Source organism: Monopterus albus, unplaced genomic scaffold, assembly GCF_001952655.1.
Source record: "Monopterus albus unplaced genomic scaffold, M_albus_1.0 scaffold92.1, whole genome shotgun sequence".
Classification (NCBI taxonomy): Eukaryota; Metazoa; Chordata; class Actinopteri; order Synbranchiformes; family Synbranchidae; genus Monopterus; species Monopterus albus.
Window position 1 is genome coordinate 2,027,252 of NW_018127972.1, and position 23,639 is coordinate 2,050,890.

A 23,639-nucleotide genomic window follows, 5' to 3' on the forward strand; every position below is an offset into this window, starting at 1 on the left:
CACTGAACTATTTGAAGCATTTGATATTTCTAACTTCTTTTCTCTGCCACACCTTTACCATTTTTAAACTGTTTTTAAAAAAATTCTAAATGACAGATTGCATCCCGTATTGATTCAATACGGGCAGAGTGTGTGCACCTTGAGCCAACACATATGGTGGCCCTGAAGCTCAAATCCATGTACTGCAGTTTGAGAAAACACATGCAAATAAACAAAATACTATCAAAATAAGAAATGCTTTCACCCATTTGACAACAGATGCACAGCATTTAGTAAAACATGGAGCAAATATAAAAAACACAACCAAATACAGAAAACAACCAAATACAAAAACATTGAGTTCTCAGGGCCACTGTAAACTTGGGGATAACAACAAAGAATGTTTTATTTATCAAAATGGATGATCCCATATTATAAGGGGCAGGTGACAAGTGTATTGTGTTATTTTAATGCTGGAAGAAATTTGTGGTGTTGCATCGCGTTGTAGCTACCTTGGCCAGGCATGTTCAGCACATTCCTGCCATGAAATGTGGTCCTTGTGTATCCAGCACCCCTGGCCAAATAAGCTGATTCTGATAACATATAACTGTTACAGTTATAACAAACACTTGTGGGGAACTTGAACACAAAAAATATGAAAAATAGTCTGGTGAAACTGTGATGGTGAGATGACTGGGTCAGAGCATCTCCCACACTGCAGGTCTTGGTGGGTGTTCTTGGTCTGCAGTGGTTAGTACCTGCCAACTGTGGTCTAAGGAAGAACAAATGGTGAACTGGTGAAAGGGTCATGGACGCCCACGGCTCACTGGAGGTTGCCTTACTGTAGATTAAACTTTTAACTTCCATTTGTAATTTTCAAAAAGATTAAAATTTTCAGAAACTGAAAATGAGCTACAAAACCTTTGTAAAATTCTAACTAGATATCTTTTCACCAAATAAGTATGGTTTTAAAGGGGTTTTCATAACCTTTCATTCATTTTTTTAAATAATTTACACAGCTTCCCATTGGGGCTGTAATATATACAGTATATAATGATTTTCACTGGTTTTCAAAAATGTCAGTTTCCTCCAAATTTTCAACTTTTTGTCAGCTTCCTGTTTTGTCCATGCTTTGGGCTAGAAACATCATTTAAACTTTTAAGCAGTTCAAAGATGTTAGACTTTTGTAAGTTTTAGGTCAGTTTCTTGGTATCTTTTACACATTGGTCTGCATTGTGCAGAATGTTTTGTTTTGGGAGTTTTTGTGTCTGTTTTTTTTCTTCTTCTGTCAGGTTTCTCATTTCATAAACAATTTATACATGAAAACCTTAGAGAAGTTTGTCAGGATTCAGGAAATGTATTTCTTGTGAAAAATGTAGTTTTTGAGTCAGGTGGCCAAAACCACAGAGAAGAACATTAAATTTCTCAGTCCCATTGTCAAAGACACTGAGATGTTCTTATCCAAATCACATGTGAGGGCTGTTTGTAACTCAAAGTAGTTTATGGAATATTTTTACATATCTTGTATTAATCTGTTTGTTCAACCCTACTAATGAAGTGAATCAAATGACTTACTTGATGATTTTGTATTTTTGCTCACTGTTATGCTATAACTTTTTTTTAAATCTATATAAAATTCAAAACTTTTAAATGCTCTCTCTCTTTATTGAGTTATCTTTATTATCAATTTATGTCATCTATAGACATAGAAACTATATCAAGGGATATTTAGAGGTGTATATTATGGTTACTTCACAAACTAAAATACTTTTAGTTTAACTGTGATAACCTCCCAAAAGTAAAGCAGTGATGACTAAACCTTAGAACCTAATTGTGGACACAGTTTTAAAATAAATTGGTATCTGAAATATTTTAGATAAATCAATCGATTATCTGTTGATTCCAATTTAGATCTTAAAAGATGGGTGCGTGAGCCTGGGGAGTTAACTAATGTCAGCCAAACACTGTGCACAAAAATCAAGGCCAATGTCACAGCTTTTATAGGTTATTTCAGACCAAACTTAACACTTCCTCAAAGCCAAAGTATATTGACTCTTAAAATTTTCTCAGTAGAGTAACATCTGAAGGTATAACGATGTAGCTGCCTATAACTGCAGATTAATATTAATTTAGGGGGAAGTGGGTCTTGTCCTGAATTAATAACATGAAAGAGGGAGGTCTGCAGGGAACTGTGTTGGCAGTTTCATGGTATTTAATTACTGGGTGAATATCTCTGCCTGAAAACCTCAAGCAGTGTTTGAAGCTTTGACAGATTTCAAATATGCCACCTTAGAGTGAGAGGTTAAGCAATGTTTCTATAGTCCAGGGATTAACAAATTGTGGCCATCAAAAATAATGCACTATGATAAGTGAAGCCCAACCTTTGAAGACATTGTGATGGAGCGTTTCTGTATAATAAATTACCATAGTCAATCACTGGCAAGGATGTGGCAGCTATATGTTTCTTCCTGGCTTCCCTTGACAAATAGGTTCTTTGTTTAAAGTAAAATCATAACTTTGGTTTCAGTTTCTTTACTTGATTTTCAACATGAAGTTTAAAAGAAAAATGTCATTATATTGTCTGTGACTGTTTGTTTCTTCTTTGCACTTGAAAATAACCTTAACTTAGCTTTGTCAGCATTCAATACTAACTTCAGTTCAATAATCTGGGATTGCATTGTATTGGAGATAAGATGTAATTTATGGCTGAGGTCACACTAGACTTCTTTGTTGTTCGTCATTTTGACGGAGAGGGTCATAATAATTCCGCTTATTATTACCCCTCAATTTAATTTTCATTTTTTAATGATAAGACATAGCCTATTTAATAGCATTTAATTTTTAATCATTTTCGTTTTATATTTTAATAATTAATATTCAGAACAAGCTAATTGGTAGCCACTTTTCATGTCAACATGACTTTTTTTCCTGCAGTGACAACAGAGGCCACTAAAAGCACTGTAGCCATTGTGCATAAACAAACAACAATGAACACTGGAACTGTATAAAATTAGACAATTACCATAAAAATATGAACAACCCAATTACACAAAGTTTGGCTAACTGTATAGCTGACCTACTGTAGCCGGCTGCGGAGGTGATTGTCTGTAGGCTTTGCATCTTTGGACAGATGATTTCTCATGCCTGTTATAACTTAGATCTGAAAGCTGAACCTGTGGTCTGCCGCCACACTGAAGACTAGACTTGCCAGCTCTACTTCAGCCGATACTGAACCATTCACTTCACTGGGAGGAATCCACAGCATCATCTCCTCCTGCACCAGAGGAGCAGCTGCACCTCTCTGTGAGCTGTCACAGACATGCTTCGTGGCCTCTGGTCTGTGGCTGTTCAACACACTGTCAGCAAGATGCGCTGACTGCCGTTTCAGTTGTCCTTCATCCACTGCATCAGTTCCACTTTTTCAAATCATTTATCAATGCCATAGCAATTATTGGGATTTTTAGTAGCCTTATTGTAAGTTATGGTATATTACCCTCTGTTTTCTTATCTGTTAAAATTATGGATGACCTTCAGATTTTTGCCATAATTTAAAAAAATTCCATCAATGACAGAAAATATTTGGTTAACGTAACCTCTGGTTTAGGGAGTTCCTCTGGAATTGAGGGTGCACAGCTATAGAGAACGATGTCATTAGCATAGCAATGGGTTCATTTACTTATGTTTATTCCAGTGTTATTTATATGCAGAAAAAATAATAGCAGGTCTAGCACAGAACCTTGTGGGACACCATTAACAACAGTAAGCCAACCAGAAATGAACCCATTTGATTTTAAATATTGTGTTCTGCAAGACAAATAATTCAGCACTGAACCCACTGCTTTATTGGACAGTACTATGTTCAAGGTTCAAGGTTCAATGTGTTTATTTGTCATATGCACAGTTAGGAAACATGTTTCTTTGTTCAATGAAATTTTTACTTGGCCGTCCACATGAATGCCACACAATACAAGTGAAATATAAAGTAGATGAGCAGTAACACAAATCTAAGGCACTTTAAAGCAGCAAGTGAAGGAAGCAAATAAAAATACAACAAGAACACAATATAATGCAGAGAGAATATATGCTACGTGATGTGATGTGCACTCCACTTCGAGCCCCCAGATGAACAGTGGCAGATGAGTTCTCTCCTTCCTCGTGTCCACTATCATCTCCTTCATCTTGTCCATGTTGAGGGTGAGATTATTGTCCTCACACCATGACACCAGACTGGCCACCTCCCTCTTGTAGGCTGCTTCATCCCCGCCAGCAATGCGACCTATCACCTATGTTAGATAACCTCTGTATTAATAAAGCATGAGCTACAGTATTGAAGGCTTTGGACAAATCAATAAAAGAGCTGCACAACTCTGTTTCTGACCCACTGATACAGTGATGTAATTTACAACCTTTATAGCTGCAGTAGAAGTACCATGCTGCTTCTTAAAACCAGACTGATACTTGGACAAAATAGCATTAGCATGCAAAAATTCTTTCAGCTGTTTACAGATGAGTGGTTCCAACATTTTTACCAGCATAGAGATATTTGAGATGGGTTTATTTAAGGATGAAATGTTGCTTCCTTTAAACAGAAGGGTTGTGAAAGCTAACTTCCAAAACTTAGGAATCTCATTAGTAGCTAATGAGAGGTTAAAAATGTGTGTGAGTGGCACAGCAATAAGCTCACAACAACCTTTACAAATTGAGGATCAAACTTGTCTAGGCCAGCAGATATTCAATAAGGCTTCTCATAACTCAGAAGTAGAGAACAGCTTGAAATGGAAACTTTCAAGCTGTTTTCATGGTCAGCAGAGATCCCACCTCTCAGGGAGTTCTCCCTGAAATGGGTTTTTGCAGGGTGGGATTTCTGGCTCGGTGACATCAGGAACAGCTGGATGAGAATAGCTAGATTCCAAACGTCTGGTGGTAACAACAAAGTATTCCTTTAAACAGTTTATGTTACAGTGGTGAAAAGTAACCAAGTTTATTTACAGAAGTACTGCACTTATACTTCATAGTTTGATTTCACTCCATTTCAGAGGCCAATATTGTACTTTTTACTCCACTACATTTATTTTATAACTTTAGATACTAGTTACTTTTCAGAATCAGATTAAAACAAAAAATACAGTCTAATTACAAGACGTCATTGATCTATGGTGGAAAAGTCACAAGCTACCAGCAATAATTCAAATTAAATGCATATAAGATAGTTAAAACTAGCTCCTCCTTTACCAGCTGCAACATTAAATGTGATGTACACAATAATGTGTCAGTAAATATAATACAATAATATGATATACAGTAATGTGAAATGTGCCATTCTGCATAATGAGTCCTTTTTCTTTTAGTACTTTAAGTATGTTTTGATGCTAAAAAAGATTTAGTAAAATGGCAACAAAAAGAGTTTTTTTGTCATGGTGGCAGTAATAAGATGTCAATACTATCTATAATTGAGACAACACCTGTTCTTTAAATGAAAAAGACACATTGTATAATGTCTTTCTTCAATATGATAAAATGTGCCTGGGGTCAGCAGTTCAGTTCTTTGTCCCACAGTGAGAGCCAGTACTCAGACAGAGCCTAATGACTGGTACCGAGTGCAAGTATTGATATTCAGTTGAGTAGCTCCATCCAGTGGTCAAACAGACTCACTAAAAAGACAGATTCTTATGCTACAACAGTAGAGCTAGATTAAATATGGTGTTGGATTAAATCTTCTAAAATGGTTGTTTTCAGTAAACTCTTGTCTGCCTTGTTTAGGCCCGTGTGCAGTTTGGACATAGACTATCATACACAAATCAGTAAATTACATTATTCTTAGCCTGAGATCAATTTTCAGAGCAATACATGCCTTCTATCTGTCAGTACAGAAGCCTGCCTTTAGTTGGTTCTTGTGCACCATCTTGTGGAAATCGTGATTTTTTTTCTCTCTCATACACTTGCAAGCTGACCACAGATCAGACATGCTTGGTTCACACTGAAGTGTCAAATTTTGAAGTTAAATATGACTCACTTCAAATATCCACAGGCAGCCACAACCACAAGTAAACAGTTTGTCAATATATTGTCTCTACAAGTGAAGGCAGCATTTTTCTTTAAATTGATTTGGATGTGAAATAATAGTCATGAACCCTACCAGGTATCACTGTGAAACCATAAAACTAAAGCGCTGTTGCCTCAGAGCAAGAAGGTTTTGGGTTTGACCTCTGATGCCTTCCTGTCCAGAGTTTGCATGTCCTCACTGTTCTCTCCGGGTACTCCAGCTTCCTCCCACAGTCCAAAAATATGCGGCTTAGGTTGATTGGTGACTCTAAATTGCCCTAAGAAGTGAGTGTGGGTGTGTGTGGTTGTCTGTTTCTAAGTCTCAGCCCTGTGATAGATGGGTGACCTGTTCAGGGTTTACCCTGCCTCTTGCCCAGTGTCAGCTGTGTTTGGCTCTAACCCCCCCCCCCTCCCCCCCGCAACCCTTATTGCTTATTTTGGGTGCTAAACAGTGAACTTACATGTGCTGATAATTACTAAGAATTCAAAATGGAGGTTTGCACTTCAGAAAGAGAAGAAAAGCAGCACCACACATTTGGTCTCATGCAATATGTATTTTAAGGCATTAGTGTTCACAGACGCAAAAATAAGGAAGAACAGAATGTAAATTTATACAAATACGAAATCTGAGACCCCCTCTAATTTACCAGTTTGAGGAAGAAGAGTGTGTCTGTAAATCACATCGCTCGCCAGAGGAGAATGTGAAGGACTTTTACAGACTTTCATGTCAAACCATGCTTCAAATAAAATATGATTTGATGGGCAAAAGACTATGGGCTCTACTTTCCTGCCAGTGCAACTTCTGCATTGCTTCAAACACAGTACTTATGTGGTTTTCCTCGGGCTCAGTGCTACTTCTTTTGCACGCTGGTGTGTTTGATATTTTCCTGCAATGAATGACTGCACTTGTGCTGAGGTGGGAGGAGAGGAGCAGTTGAGGACATGTGTCTAGTAACTAGGCGGTGCAGTGCAATTTTGGTGCTTGTTTTAATCTGGAATAACGATAGACCACTTCTTCTTGCAATCACAGGTGCATTTGCAATTTTCTTAAGGGCATGGGCTGTGAAGCACAAGATCAGGTACCCAGATGTATTTTATTGGCCACACCATCTTAAAATTAACCTTTAAATCCACAACAGATCTGCTGGAATTCACTCTGAATAATTTGTGTACCATGAAAATATGATTAATCTCACTACAAATATGGTCAAACAGTGTTGTGTGCAACAGAACACAGCATAGGATACAGCCTGAAGTGATCTGCAGTCAGTGTTTTGGAATCCAATGTTAAAAAAATAAGACATGACAGCAGCTCATGAGTCAAGATAAATAAAAAACACCCTGCAGGCATCTTGATTAATCCTGTTACAGGTAAAGTCAGTCTGACTTCACTGTGGCTGCTATCATTAAGTTACAGTTTTTTCAAATGAAAAAGTTTCACACCGATATGTCTTCATCATTACTGTGCGAATATACAGTATGTTGTGTCTATGTTTGCATTTTATGGTGGTTTGATCAGCTGTAGGTGGAGATAAAGTGGGTGACACATCCACTGGCTGTGCACTCTTAATGAACCACATTCTGTTTCACCATAAATGCAATCATTATATCATTGTATTGTATTATTTTAAAAACAGTGAATCATTTTAAAAGTTAAATGCAAGACCCCCATGGATTTCATGCACTGGATGCAGCTGTGAATATATCAGACTATATAATTGCAGCTGGTTACAAGATCAGAAACTTTCTATCTTCCATGCACAGAAGCGAGCAGACTGCTGGGTGAATATTTATGTGCAGTATTTCAACATAAATAGTTTTGTCACTGTTAATCTAGGAATGGAGTACATAACTGGCAGGAGAAGAAATTACAGAGAAACATTTACAGTATTTCCTTGTCCTGACATCAGTGACATCAGCCAGTCAGGTTTTTGCCCTGCTCTTTAAAGAAGATGACAGGAGCTGGTTTTATTGGACATAACTAACACAAGGCCTGATTCCACCTGCTCGCCATGTATTTCTCCCTCTAATAATGTATTCTGCCTCTCCTCCATGATGTACCCAGTAACAACTGGCTGTGCACCTATGGTCACCAAAATTGCAAAACACTGTTGAACACGTCCATATTCACTTTGTGCCTAGAGTTTAGACACAAGTTTAGCACTGCACCCTTTTGGGCGTGTGTGTGTGTTTGTGTGTGTCCAAATAGTTGCTGTATGAGCCTGACTGTATATTAGACTAAATCTTTGTTTATGCAGATACTTTGTGTGAGTAACTTCAAAATTAGTAAGTTGCCATCCTACAAAGTAATACTGTTACTTAACATTAGTGAAATAATAATGATATTTTAATAATCATTATGCCTTTGTGTGAAAGACATGGTAAGAGTGAAGTATATTGAAAACACAGGAAAATGTAGGCTGGTTTGTTTCATTTCTTTGAAATTTAAAAAGCTTTGAAACATTAGTTTTTATTAAAATGCATATTAAGATTTAATGTGCTCTCTTTAACATATTCTACACAATTTCTAATCATTTTACTTCATTTTTCCAACACGTTCTGCTTGATTGTTCAGTTGGGTAATAAACAGCATTTTTAGAATTAACATTTTCTAAGAGTAACTGTACCCAGTCAGTATCCTACCAAAAGGGCATTCACACCTCCTCTCCAGCCAAAGGCTTGGACTAAGTCAAGCAGTGGTGCTGCAGTTTCTCAGTGTGGTCATGGAAGAGATTGCTGGAGTAAGAATTTTAATATCACCCAACAAGAAAGCATTGTTTTAGTTTTGGCTTTACTCTGACAGCTAGCAGACCACAAACTTTAAACTGATGAACAACCATTGCAGGTCCATGATACTGAGCATACTGGTCAGGGCTACTTGTGCTTCCTAAATGTCTGAACAGACATCAGCTGGATATGAGTGATTCAGAATGCAACAACACTTTGGGAAAAAACTGTTTAGATTTTGAATATGTGGTCAGATCACATAATTTCTCAAAAAATTACTCTGACATTACTCTGAGATGTGAAGCTTTGTTAGCATTATAAAGCTGTGATCAGTTGTAATCCCCAGAGCCTAATGAGCTGATGTTGAATCCCAATATCAATTTATATACCCTAACATACTCTGCAATGAGAGAGACCTCTGCTAAGTTCTCAACATACATACATGGTGTCATGACATGTGCCTTGACATGTGTCATAAACCCTGACATGGATGTTTTGCTCAGCTGACATACATACAGCTAGCTGGCTTTAGCAACTGCATATATTTATGTCAGTTTTAGGCTCTGTCTAAATGGTTTCTAATTTTGGTAGTAGTAGCTAACACAGAAAGGGTGATTATCAAACATTGCAGAGTCCTTACCGTTAGTATCATTGGAAGCCATCTTATATTTTATTGTACACTAAAGCCACCATGTCTACATTTTTTTATGATCATAGCATCTTTCAAGTTATTTTGATGGCACCATTAAGAACAATTCAAAATTACAGTGAAATTGTTATCTTTGACCCATTTCTACCTGGTTTTAACCTGTAATTTCTCTATGACCCTTCTTCATTACCACTGAGATGGCCTTGAGCAAGGCCCTTATCCCAGTGGCCACAAGTCAAGAGTGTGGTTCTACTAGGCAGCTTTCAGGCGTAAATGTGCATGAATGTGGCCAATGTGGTCCTGCAAAAGACAACTAGGCTTTGAGTGAAATGTTCTGAATAGTCCTGAATAAAGATGGGGGGTGGGGGTGGGGTGGGGATATACTCTTAATGGTCTGCTACATCCTGCAGGGCAAGGGTCACCTGACAGTAACAGATTGCTGGGGTATCTGTATGCTACTTTTTGATATCCTTACAAACTAGGCTATTACTTCTACAGAAAATAATCAGGGCCAATGAATAAGCATGCAGCATGAATATCACTAATGCTAGCTTGTCTACCTTTGCTTATTGTCACACCATTGGTCATGTGACCAACATCATTTAATTCCCTCAAGAATCTCCTGATGTGAGGCTGCTGAAGGGTTCATCAGCTTAAGCTAGTAGGAAATGTAGTGTCATATGACCTTTCAACTTGTTGGGCAAATTGTTTTCTAAGAATATGGTCAAAGCATAAAGATGACATTCCCATTTGTTGACTGGGAGCTGATGTGCTCAGACAACCTCCAGCAAGAGTCTGGCCAACTTTATTGAATCCCGTATTGAAATGTGTTCTGTGAACATTTCCACTTGCTTTAATTTTTGTTTTTCCTGTTCTCTCAGGTGAGCTGAGTTCAATCCCAGTATGTGGCTTGTGTTTTTCAAGAGTTTTGTTCCTAAACATAACATGGTTTTGTTCTTAAATGTGACCATGTTGTTTTTTTCCTAAACATAATCAAGTAGTTTTTGTGCATAAAGCTAACCAACAACTTTTTTTGTTCCTAAATCTAACCAAGTAGTTTTTTTTCTAAACCTAACCAAGTGCAATGTTTCGATCCAGCAGAGTTCCAGTAGCTTGCTGCTAGCTAGCCATCATGTTTAGGGCCGTCTCCATGATGACAAAGGACCATAAAGCTTTGTAGTGCAACATACATCATTGTTAATTTTGGCGGAATTGTTGCAATTCTCCCCCACAGCAGTAGGGGTGCTATTTAATGAGACACCCCTATGAGTTGTATGAGAGGGAAGGGACAAATGACCATATGGGTCATATAGGTTGGAGGGCTTCTTGCAATATGTTAGTCCAGATAAAGTCACGTTAATACCACAAACAACTAGGGCTTAATTTTAACCATGTAATTAAAGTCACTGAGAAGACTATCTCAAGAATCTTCCAAATCATCAAAGGATTCTGGGTTTTATTGCTTTTTATGTGTGTCTTGTGATTTTGGATTTTTTTTTTAATACTGATTTGATTTGATTCACATGTATATGTTTACTAAGGTTTTGAAAGTGTTAATTGTATGTCAAGTCACCATTTTGAATAAGAGCTCGCTCTCAACTGGTCTTTTCCCTGAATGAATAAAGGTTAGGTCATGCTGTAAAGTGCTCTTGAAAATTTATTTTTATCAGGTGAAAAAAACCCACAACAAAACAAAACATAAATTAGGATTTTCTTCTTAATTAACAAAACCATTGACCACATTCCCTATCTTGAAACTTCTCTCTCCCTCTGTAGCTTTACTTTGCTCTCTCAGTAGTACAACCATTAACACCCTTGTTAACACACAGTTCAGTAAACAGTTACAAAGTAATACCTGTAGATACCTTAGGATACAAAAGAGCATCTCTCATTATGATGTGATGAAGAAGCCAGTATAAAATAGGGCTGTTGCTGAACATTGACTGACTGATTACATGAAATAACAGGGAATGGGTATATAGTATACCCTCAAGATTTCAGATTTGACTACTGATCTGTGACTAACCTTTAGGATTCTTGCCAGTTTGCACAAAAAAAAAACATTTACCTGTACTTTTAGTGAACTTATGATTCTTACAAATCCTCCCTTAGACTTTCTTGTTCCTCTAACATTATCCTGTTTTAATTTTTGAAATGCAATATCTAAAGCTAGTCTAAAATTAGAGCTGATCATGTTCTTAGTCCTGGACTGACTTAAACTGCAGACTGCAGGAGGCCCAGGATGCTTTTTAACATTGCAGGAACAAAATTATTCCATTGTTCCAGGTTCTGCTTGTGTTTCCACTGATTGGAATTAATCAAGCAGATGTGATATCACAATGCTACAAAGATGACTATAACAAACACAACAGCAACAAGGGCAAGGATAACTAATAAAAGAACAGTAAAGAACAATTGCTGGGCACAAAGTTTCCTGCAAGGGCATGATTTTGCATGTGGATGGTAGGAACATGTCCCTACTAATATTTTGGAGGTCAGAAATGTCCCTACCAATATTTGAGCAAACCCATGTGCATTATCTTTGGAGTGAAATCATATTGGATCATTACGATTTGCTTGACCTACTGAAAGGGAGGGATGATATAAAGCTCACGATAGCTGTTGGTCAGTGTGCAGACAACGGTATGTTATAAAGTTGGAAAGATATTCACAGATTCAAAGTTTCTGGATCAATAATGAAATGCTGCTAGAATACAAGCAATGCCTCTTTTGTTTTGTAGTAACGTGGACAACAAGCTACAAGCTCATTTTTATCAAAATGAGCTATCTTCTGCTCCAGACAAATAACACTGGTCTTAATGTGCCACAGCTGTGAGACGAGTGTGCAAGAACCATGTACAAAGTGCAACAATGAAAAGAGACAGGCCTACTACAAAAATATTCAATAACTTGACTCTTACGCAGTGTAGCATTACCAAAATTACTGTACACGTCATTGGCCATCTGCTGGTTGTACTAAAACCCTTAGTTAGGTCAAATGTGTTTTTTCATAATTTCGGGGAATTGTTATTGGGAAAAGCATTCAGTAACTTTATTCATATACTGTAGTGTTGCTAAAATCACTTCACACATTATGGCTATCTGCTGATTGTACCACAACCCTTAGTTTGGAAAAAATATGCTTTTGTATCATTTTGGTCAATTTTTATTGGTAAAAATAGGCTATTCAATAACATCACTGTTAGACAGTAGTGTCACCAAAATCACTCATTATTATGGACAGTCTAGAAGCCCCATGGAAATGAATTATTTTGTATTGTGGTGGTGGTGAGGGGGGTATATTTTCAGCATCTGGGCATACACAAGAATATAACACACACCTGAACAGTGCAGATGGAAATAATGAAAGTTCAAACAAGAAAATAGAAAAATAAATGTCACAATGCATACAGTCGGTGAAAACAAAAAAGCGACGTATTTTGATTTGATTCAGATCATCAAAAGATATCAGTGGCTTCTGTTGCCTTCTTAATAAAATATGTTTGATATATTCTGGTGAATAGAAAACCTAGTATCTATGTGAAATTCATGCAGTGAAAAAGGGCTCTTACAAGCCTAGGGCTGGTAGGTGTCCAGTACACAGTGAAAGTTTCACTGCTTTGGTTCTCAGCCCATTTCAACTTAGTATTTTTGGAGATAACATTTGGGTGGGATTTAGGGAGCTGTTGAATATATCCATTATTATATTCTGTCAGTATACATATCAATAACACTAACTTTCTAATCAGCTGAAAGTCTCAGACTAACATGCCCATTACGACTGTAATGTGAAAGGCCCAAAATGTAACCACGTCTGTAGAACACAGATAGTAGAGGGCTCTATGATATTGGTAAAAGTAGCAGTCTGTCCTTTAAAGAAAAACCTCTGCAACTTTGGTTTCATTCTAGTAGCTCTGGTCATGTGTACTATTGACAGTAGTTTTTATAATCTGGGATCAAGGTAACATCTCTAAAAAATGTCAGGGCAACAAGCATGCGCAGCTAGATGATAATAAAAGTTGAAACGGTTTACTTATTCTGGACTGACTTCTTACTTTTCTGGCACTACTGAACCTACAGTATTTTTTTTTTTTTTTTGTCTGTGATGCAAGATCTAATAAATTACAAGACCCAGAGCTAAGAAAATAAAACCCTTGTAATTTTTCTTTTCTGCAGTGATAGGTAGAATTCTATGGAAGATTTAAGTGCCTACATTAAAGTAAATTTAAAAAGTTGAAAATTTTATATATATATAGATAGATACAGTATGTGTATGTATTTTCATGTTGTGTATGCATTTAATATGTCATAATTAAATGAAACTATATCTTTAAATAACACTTATTCAGCCAATTGTCTTAAATAACCAAATAAATAGTTATTCACTGTGTGCGCAGAGCCATGAACAAAGCTTATTATCACTTATACAACATTGGCAGCCATGTCAAACAGCATTTCACATCAAAACAGTTTTCTGTGGGCCACCCAGCTGGAGGGATAGTACTTCCGCCTGCAGATTTTGTTGTATTTCTGATTTAAATGTTTGGATTGGAGTTTATTATGTTATATAAAATTCATGTGACAGTGAAAAATTATTTATTTATTGATGTAAGCAATTCATTTAGACAAAAATAAGTGTCCTTTCAACACATGCTTTCATTTAATTATAGAAAAGTCAATATGTACATAAAAAGTAATTGCATATGGCAATGTGAATTCTATTTTGTTGTTTGACTTGGGCCTTTTAAATCTTCCATAGTTGCTGGATCATCTTCCATGCAAGTAGAATAAATAAAGACAGTTCAAAATAACACAATTTAATGACATTTAGATTCAGGAACAGTATCGCCACGGCAAGTGATAAACCAGTGCAGTGCTTTCTTAACATGACTACAACTGTTGCTGTTAGTTAAGTATTGCAACCAACAACAGCAGTCTTGAAACCACAAGCACAATTGCCCCTGGTACACAGAACAACTTTCCACATTCCAAATGCAGCTTCACTTTAGTCAAATACTTAATCTTTAGAAAATACTGTGAGCACAATGTGAGTACTGTTGTAAATTCACTCTATAATGTACTCCATGGCACCTACAAAGGTGTGTGCAAGCTGATCAAAGAGCTGCAGTCCATTTCCACTGTAGAAATGTGGGTCTAATTATTGTAGGTAGGTCTGGAAAATAGTGGGACTTGATGCCAAAGGCATTTGCAGTTCATTTCCTATGGACATTTAAGTAGAATATACGCTTGGTGAGAGTGATGCTGGGACATGGTGGGATTTGTAGTCCATTTCCACACTAAAGTTTTCCAAATGGCTGGCATAGTTGAGAATGGCTTGTAAAATGACAATGTCTTTTTTTTTTTCTTATTATGTAAAGAATATTTTAATGAATACACCATATACTACCATGCAATGACCACACATGGACACCCTGGGACATGTGCACTGTTCAAATACACAGAGGAGACATCTAAAAGACAGCAGCTTAAGGTTGGGATACACGGGTAGCATTTGGTAGCAATGATGAAAGGCAGTAATGCCAGCAACGGCGAAATTCTATTTCTGTTCAGTGCTGGGTGTTTTTCAAGCAATGATCTCAGAGTTGAAAAATAGTTTTATAGTGTTTTAGAGAGTTTTTGTGATGTCAGTAATGAATTTTGTTAAACTGGGAGCTATGTTTATCTATAATTTAATAGACCTTCTTACTAACAAATTTGGGTTTTTCAGATGAGATAAACACGTGGAAAAAATTAAATCTGTTTATATCACAACTGATGGCACAATTTATTGTGCTAACATTTCAGGTAATTCAAATATTTTCCAACTTCTTTCTAAACCTTTACAGATAAAATGCTAAAACATTTGATAAAGATTATCATTTGAATTTGATTTAATTCCACCTGCTTGTCCCTCATTGTCTCAAACTGTCAATGGAAAGCATTCATACCTAATTTGATTGCTTCAAAAATTTACCCATGTAATAATGCTTCAAAACTTCAGATACTGCCTACTTTCACCCACAGTAAAACATTATAACAAAGTTACATTTCTCATTTACAACAACAATAAACGTCTTTTTAATAAGCAACTCTTTTGTTGATTAAAACCTCAGATCTCCATCATCCATCCATTGCTCCAGTCTTTCTTCCTCCTACTCTCCTGCAACAAAAAGCAAAACAATTGTTAAACCAGTTTTCTTTACATTTTGGGATTATAGAACCACCAGTCAGTAAGCAGTTGTCAATGAAGAAGCTTTTCTAGTAAGGGCACAGGTACATCAAGCCGACATTTGTTATCTGTTTGTATATGTGCTTATACTTTTCATTAATATTTTTAATGTATTTTATAGCCTTATGTTTGCCCCATTGTAAATCACTTTGTAAATGTTGATTTTTATAACTGCTATATAAAAACACTTAATTTAAATTAAGAAAACAACCTATAAATGCCTGAGTGTTTTATGTGTGTTACCTGTTAGAGTGGTTCAGGGTAGGCCTGTCTTGGATCATAGGGCATGTCAGGGATGTAGGGGTCGTGGAGGTCTGGGTCTAACGGCAGGGTGTCCAGAGGCAGATCAGCGTAGCCATAGGGAGGGTAAGAGCCATCTAAATCTGAGACACAGTGACAGAGAAAACCTGTTCAACTTAACATCTTTTCCAGATAAAGCTTACATCTTCCAGAACATACAAGTAATCTGTAATTCCATGTTTTATCAAAATGTAATGAGCTGTGGATGAGATATGATTTACCCTTTTTGCACTTATGTTTGTAGATGGGTTAAACAAGTGTGGTACATGTTAATTAGTGACCTCCAGGGTTGTTAATAGATGTATGGCGGCAAGAAAAAGATGCATGGACATAAAATGTGATCTGATCTTCATTTGAAATTCACAAATGAAGTCAGATAAGTGAAGTCCCTCCATGATGGCAAGCTGTCCTGGCCCAGAGACAGCAATGCACCCTTGATATGAAAGCTGAAAACATCATGTTTTACAGAGTTTTGATGCTGTTGAAAAAAAAAGAAGAAAAAAAAACACTGCCTCATGTTTTCGAAGAGCACCTTGACACTCCACAATACTGTTGGCAAACTGATGAAACTAAGGTTGAATTTTTTGAGAAGAAAAGGAAATAACGTACCAAAATGAAAACATCATCCAAACACTAAATTGAAGTGAAGGGAGCATCATCATTTGGGGCTGCTCTGCTGCCTCTGGGCCTGGACAGTTTGCCATAATGGAGGGGAAAATAAAATCCATAGCTCACACTGATAAACCGTATCTTCTCTGTAAGAATCCAAAATAAACTTTGTCCTTACTAGTGATGTTATGTACTTTTTATGTATATGCAACAATTTCACTGATGCCCGAAATATACACCATGAAGAGAGAGAGAGAAAGAGAGCAGTGGTCAAAAGAGCTAGAAAGCAAATGAAGAGAGGGAACAGCATTAGTGTGAACAAAGCAGCGAAATAGAGAAAATGTCTTGTGTTATGCTGTTGAGCATGCCTTTACTGGAAATTTGAGATTCATTTCAGACATGTAACCAGTTAGAATGCAGCTGGCTGTTTGACTAGGTTGGGGCACGGAATTGCCAATAACACCTTGCCGGTTACGTAAGGGCTTGGGTTTTATTCAGTTGTGAAATAGCAGACAAGTTCCTGTCAAATGAAGCATTTCTGAAAGAGGCTTATGTTGAGCTATGTGAACAAAGTCCTAATTAACATACAGACATGATATGACAGGAAAATCTGCAGGTTTCAGTGGCTTTCTTTTAAGACTTTTTAAGACATTTTTAGATCACTTCTCAACATCTCTTTAGGGTGCAAATCACCCCAAAGAGGGTAAAAATAATAGTTAGTAGTGCTTCCTGTTGAGAAATAAGTCACATGATTAATTATTAACCAATAAGAGGGTTAGGTAACAAGTGCTGGCTGTAGTATTACTGTACCCAGCACCTGGATCTATTTCAGCCATGGCAAAGGCAAAGCAAAGACCAATGCTTTAGATTAGATTAGATTAGATTAGATTAGATTAGATTAGAATCTCAGAATCAGCTTTATTGACCAGGTGTGTCGGACACACAAGGAATTTGACTCTGGTACATCAGCTCTCAATGTGTATGTACAGTATATATCCCCATGCAAGGGGCAAGTAAACAGTAAACCAACATAACATATAACAAAATAAGGCGTATTAACAGGCAGTAAACAATGCAGACAGACAAGGGAATGCTCATTGTGAAACGAGATAAATAGGAAAAAAATTGAGTACTTAAAATAGAGACCTGTACGGCTCTGTATAATCTGTACAATGTATATTTACAGGTATTGCATTGAAGGCTATTGTCCAGTCAAACTGTCGTGGGTCAAGTGTTCATCAGAGTGACAGCCTGAGGAAAGAAACTGTCCTTATGACTGGTTGTCTTGATTCACAGTGACCTGTAATGCAGTCCAGAGGGACGGAGTTCAAACAGAACTTTATTGTCATTACCCATGTACAAGTACAATGAAATACAGTTTAGCATCTAACCAAAAGTGCAATAACAGCAGTGCAGAGTGCGTAGTATCTACAGTATGAACAGTCAGAACTAACTTACCAATAGATATGTCAACTGATATTTATAGTAAGATATATAGGGTAATGTATGATGTCCAACAGACTATGGATTCAAATTACAGTAATGGACAGGTACATTAAGCTTATGGAACACTAGTGCAATGGGATGAAACAGTGCAGAATAAGAAGATAAGTTACATGAGTGAACAGTTCAATGGATGTAAATAGTGTAAAGATAAAGATAAATGTGGAGTATCTGGATATGAACAGTGTGCAAATGAATACAGAGCAGTATCCTGTGAGTAGAGAATGTGCAAATTAACAGATCACTTCAGTGATACAGGTAACAGAAGTGTATTGCGTTAGTCCCGAGAGGAGAGGTGAGAAGGGGGGAGCTGTGTGAAGAGGTACAGAGGAAGGCAGTGGGGGGTCGACAGGGGACAGAGTTCAGTAAGGAGACAGCTGTGGGGAAGAAGCAGTTCCTGAGTCTACTGGTTTTGGTCCAGAGGCTCCTGAAGCACCTCCCAGAGGGTAGGAGGTCAAACAGTTTGATAGCAGGGTGAGACGGGTCCTTAAGAATTCTGTGATCACATCGGAGACAGCATTCCCTGTGGACACCCTCAGTAGCTGGAAGTGGAGTCCCTGTGATGCGTTGGGCAGTTTTCACCACCCGCTGCAGCGCCTTGCGGTCGTAGACAGAGCAGTTCCCGTGCCAGACTGTGATACAGCTGGTCAGGATGCTCTCGATGGCACAGCAGTAGAAGTTCACCAGGATGGCTGAAGACAGGTGGTTCTTCTTCAGAGTCCTCAGGAAGAAGAGGCGCTGGTGAGCCTTCTTGACCAGGCTGCGGGTGTTGGTGGTCCAGGACAGATCCTCTGAGATGTGGGTCCCCAGGAATTTAATATACTGTAGCTTTAGCTAATTTTATTTTGTAAAATGAAACTACTGGCTGTTTTGTGGTTAATCTGCTGTCCACAAATTGCTGTTTGTACAACAAGTTGTTTATAATTTATTTATTTTAGTATTTGAGATAACTGGAGTAACGTTTCTTATCCCCCTGTATTTGGACACAGATACTCTGAAATTCCCATGTTAACAGTAAAATGGGGATTACAGTGTTTCAATAACTAATAGAAACTATGACAAAAACAATGAAAATAAGCGAAGTTAATACTTTTTTTTTTCATTGATTAAAGAAATGGCACAGTTAGGTTGGCCTTTGGATCGTATGACCAATCATATGCCCTGAAGTGAGTAAGATGCTAAAACCTCACTGCAGCCACTAAAGTTAAATCTGTGTCTATGTACTGTAGTTACACTAAAACAGTCTTTTGGGAGTATCTCCATTTAAACCAAAGTACTCACCATCAGTTAGGTAGGTAGGCTCCAAAGGAACAGTAGTATGGCCCTTGAGAGAAACAGAGAAAGGTGGTAATGAGCAATATATTGCACAATATGGCACCACTGTTTCTGTGAAAGAAACACACACACACATGTTCATAGCAATACCAAGGTACACATACTCATACTCATACACAGAGAGTTCTTACCATTTCCCAGGCAGCATGGTCATGTTTGAAGAGTGAATGTGTGAGCTCCACTGACACTCTTTTCCGGTAGTCTGAACTCTTGTCCTCCGAAATTCGAAATAGAACCGCTGCAGCGTAGGTGGCTGCAGAAAAAATGCAACATCACAGTTGGAGACAAAAGGACTTATCAAAAAAGGCTAGTGATTTTCTGCGTTTGATGTGGTTATTTTAAACATTGCATACAGAAACTAAAACCAACAATGAATTTGGTGAACTCATATAATGTCTTTGAGTCCAGAACCTGTTTTTTCTTATTTGTCTGTTCCTTAAATCTCCATTTTTGTCCAGAAACTTAAAAAAACACACACGCACATCAGTAAACCATACCACTGTACTTACTGGGTGACATGTTTATTCTGTCTTTTTTTCAAAAAAAGAGCTCCAAAGGCTAAGAACAGCCATCCCTTATGGTCTCTGAAGTAAGAAAGAGTCAACTGCACATGCGCATAAAGTACAGGCTTCGCAGTTTTTTACCATGAAGAACCATGACATTCATTGCAGCAGTGTGGCTCACTGGTGTGTTTGTAATAGTTTTTGGTCAACAATAGAGTTCTGTGGCACAGCTGAATAAGCCAAGCCAGGTTTTAGAGTCTCAGTGATTACACAAAACCATTAGTTGGGTTTAATCTCTGTATGCAATGTTTTGAAAATAACTAAAACACAGAAAATCACCATCCTTATCCTTTAAGTGAAGCCAGGCACTCATTACAGCATTATAGGTCAGTTGATCCATAATATGACTTCCTTAAATAATTCTCAATTATGTGATTAAAAAAAACATTTAACCAATCATCACAATATTTATGAGAGCTTTATTTGCATAAATTTGTCAAACTGGTAGAATGCTTGCTGATGTAAGCAGCTTGCCGCATGAAAATAATCAGAACCACTTTTAGGAGCCAAATTAAATAAAAAGATCAAGCTTCAGTCTCAACAAACATGTAAGTAGAAGAGTAACGCTTCCTTTCATATTAATTTCTCTTCTCAGACAAACCTTGCCTTAAAGTGATTGGATCACAGACAATCATTTTTAAAGATAGCAATTTCTGATTTGATTTGTGTTGGTTTATGGTGCTTGGTAGCTAAACACTGTGGCAAGACACACTAAGGATTGCTTATAGACTTGATTTGGGGGCTAAAAAAGCATAATAAAGGAGCACATTCAGACTTCTAAAGATCAGGCCAAACAACCCCCAAATTGCCCAAGCGTGGGGGTAAACTATTATAGGTATCAGTGACTGTTTAAACAATCACAATATTTTATTGTGATAATTATGCAGTAGTTTATAATGCAATTACTCTAGGTTATGAGAGAGGCATTGTACATCTCTGTAAAAATGTACACATGTAACCATCACCAATTGCTCTGATGGGATCTTGCCCAATTCATCCCCACCCAGTAACCACTCTGTGCCCATTAAAAGTGTGGGTGTCCTGTAAAATGGGAAAATATGGCTCAAAGAACAGGGATGTAATGTAATATTCTGATGGCTTTTAATATCACAGATCCTTGGATTTACATGCAGCTGTATCATTTGATGACTGAAATTTGCATAATATGATGAAGCTCTATGTGAGATGGACTTTCCAGTTTCACTCATTATGAATTCCAGCAGATGGCAGTCATCACCAGCCAGTTCCACACACCTTCTCACTTTCATCAGCAGCGACACAGGTGTACATTTGAAATTGTTTTATAAAATTCATAGAGCAACAAAAAGCAGAGAAAAAAGGACAAAAAATTATCTGGTGACTTAATTCTCATCCCTCTCAAGTCTCTTTCACTCCTGGTCCTGGATCATCTTTCCCCATGCTGAGTATTACAATATCTTTTTACAAAACCTTTCCGAACTTTAACCCCATCAGTTTAAAGAGAGTAATCCTAAAAACTTTGAACCACTGAGATTCATATGTTTTGAAATTCATGAAAATTTATGGACTTGCAAAAAATATTTTATAGCAGCTAAATGTAATTTCAGGTCATGCAGGTTGATATCATTTTACAAAATGATACTGACTTAAAATCTGTTGAAATAAGTAAATAATGTACAAAATTAAAATGCAAAAATGGAAAAGTGCTGCAGAATGTAAGAAGAACATGACATCTGGGTGGTGTTCTTCATATGTGGATTAACAGGTTAGCCGGGTTTGCTGACAGTTTCACACGATGCTGGATCTGTTGGTTCTTCGAAGGTATGCCTTGTTGTTATGGCAACATGTCTGTAATCTCAAACCTACTCGGTAGTTTCTTCCCAGGCTTATTCAATGCAAACAAGGCAACCTCTCAGATTTAAATTTGCTCGGACCAGGAATTCCAACCAACAATGGACATGTCATTCTTACGCAACTGACAGAGAGAAAATACATATAAGGCGTGCACTTAGAAGAGAGAGTGTTGTGTCATCACCAGGACCCTTTGCCCATCCCAACATATTACTCTAACTGTACCGTTTCAGTCATGAGGGAATAATTTACATAACTATACTTTTAGTGCTTCATATTAGATTCCAGACAATGAGGAGCTGTACCGTGTCAGTTCTTTATGTACAGTTGGCAATGTGGAAAATTTAGGAAAGAGGGCAATTTGTAGCTCTACTCTAGTGTACCTGGCTCTGAAATGATTCCAACAGGTTTTCATAGTTTGTCATCTTTCTATGTTCTTTAAAAACAAAGGCAATTAATTAATCTGAACCAGGTTTTCTCAATAGCTTTGGCCAGTGTTTCAATATGGTCACTTCTGAACACCTTCCCACCCCTTCATTTATTGCATATTTTACAGCATTGAAAATTTGAAGTGGAAAAAGTTGCACTTTAAAATGTGCAAAAAGTGAAGGTGTGTGAATCCTATGCATGCAGAATTCATAACTGTGGCTTCACATATTTTGAAAACAGCATGAACAAATTTGAGCATGTGATGGTGTGAACAGTGAAATAATTCTTTTCTTATTTTCCATCTTTCTCCTTCTTTTCTATAGGCTATATCATTCTCTTAAATGCCCTAAATAATTTCTATTTATATAGACTTATAAGACTGATGCTGTGATGTTGTGCAACAACCTAAATATTGCAGAGAATGTTAGATTTGTTTGGACATTGAGGCAAAGTCATGGAGAAAAACTCATGATAATGGTAGTAAAACTAAGAGTGATATATATATATATATATATAATACATATAATTAATTCCCCACTCAGCCACACTTTGGGCCACTCTACCAGTTTGGGGGTCACAGCCCCCAGTGTTCCTATTACCACGGGGACCAGTAGTGGTGGACAAACAGAAGAAGAAGGCTGTAGTGAGAGATGTAGCAATCCCAAGCGATAGCAACATCAGGAAGAAGGAACACGAGAAGCTCGAGAAATACCAAGGGCTGAAAGAAGAGCTAGAAAAGATGTGGAAGGTGAAGGCACAAGTGGTCCCCATGGTAATGGGGACATTGGTCTCTTGACCAGCTTGTTTAGTTTCTTTCTGTCCTTGTCCGTGCTACCTTCCGCCAAGCCCATAACAGCATAAAAAACAAAAGATGCCACTACAGTATCATAAAAAGTCTGAAGGAGTGCCCCCCGCACACCAAAAGACCTCAGTCTCCTCAACAAGTGGAGGCGGCTCTGGTCCTTCTTGTACAGGGCATCAGTGTTTTCAGTCCAATCCATTTTGTTGTTGAGGTGGACCCCCAGGTATTTAAAGGTGTCCACAATCTCAATGACTGAGCCCTGAAAGCTCACTGGAGTGAGTGCTGGTGATTTCCGCCGGGGATCAATCACCATCTCTTTAGTCTTACTGGTGTTCAGGACCAGTCGATTTTCCTCACATCATTTCACAAAGTCAGTAACAATCCCCCTGTATTCCCGCTCACCCCCCGCCCCCCGAAGTCCGACGTGTAGAGGGTGAACAGAAAGGGGGAAAGCACCGTGCTGCAGGCCACCACATGCAACACACAGTCATGCAGCCTGACAAACTGAGGTCTGTTTGTGAGGTAGTTAATGGTCCATGCGGACAGGTGTTGGTCCACACCTGCCCCCTCCAACTTCCCCCTCACCAGTGACAGCTGGATTGTGTTGAAAACATTGGAGAAGTCAAAGAACATGACCCTCAC

General features: G+C 37.7%; 1 protein-coding gene across 2 annotated transcripts in view; it reads right to left on the reverse strand.

The window, feature by feature from the left end:
* Positions 1 to 12,477: 12,477 nt before the first annotated feature.
* LOC109964741 (junction plakoglobin-like) overlaps positions 12,478 to 23,639 on the reverse strand; it is a 106,608-nt gene continuing 95,446 nt past the window's right edge. For both annotated transcript variants that reach the window (XM_020608273.1, XM_020608272.1), the window contains 4 exons: positions 19,505 to 19,626; positions 19,320 to 19,362; positions 15,870 to 16,009; positions 12,478 to 15,557 (listed from right to left, as the gene is read on the reverse strand). In XM_020608273.1, coding sequence (XP_020463929.1) covers positions 15,873 to 16,009; positions 19,320 to 19,362; positions 19,505 to 19,626 — 302 coding nt within the window. In that variant the 3' untranslated portion in view covers positions 12,478 to 15,557; positions 15,870 to 15,872. The remainder of the gene's footprint in view (positions 15,558 to 15,869; positions 16,010 to 19,319; positions 19,363 to 19,504; positions 19,627 to 23,639) is intronic.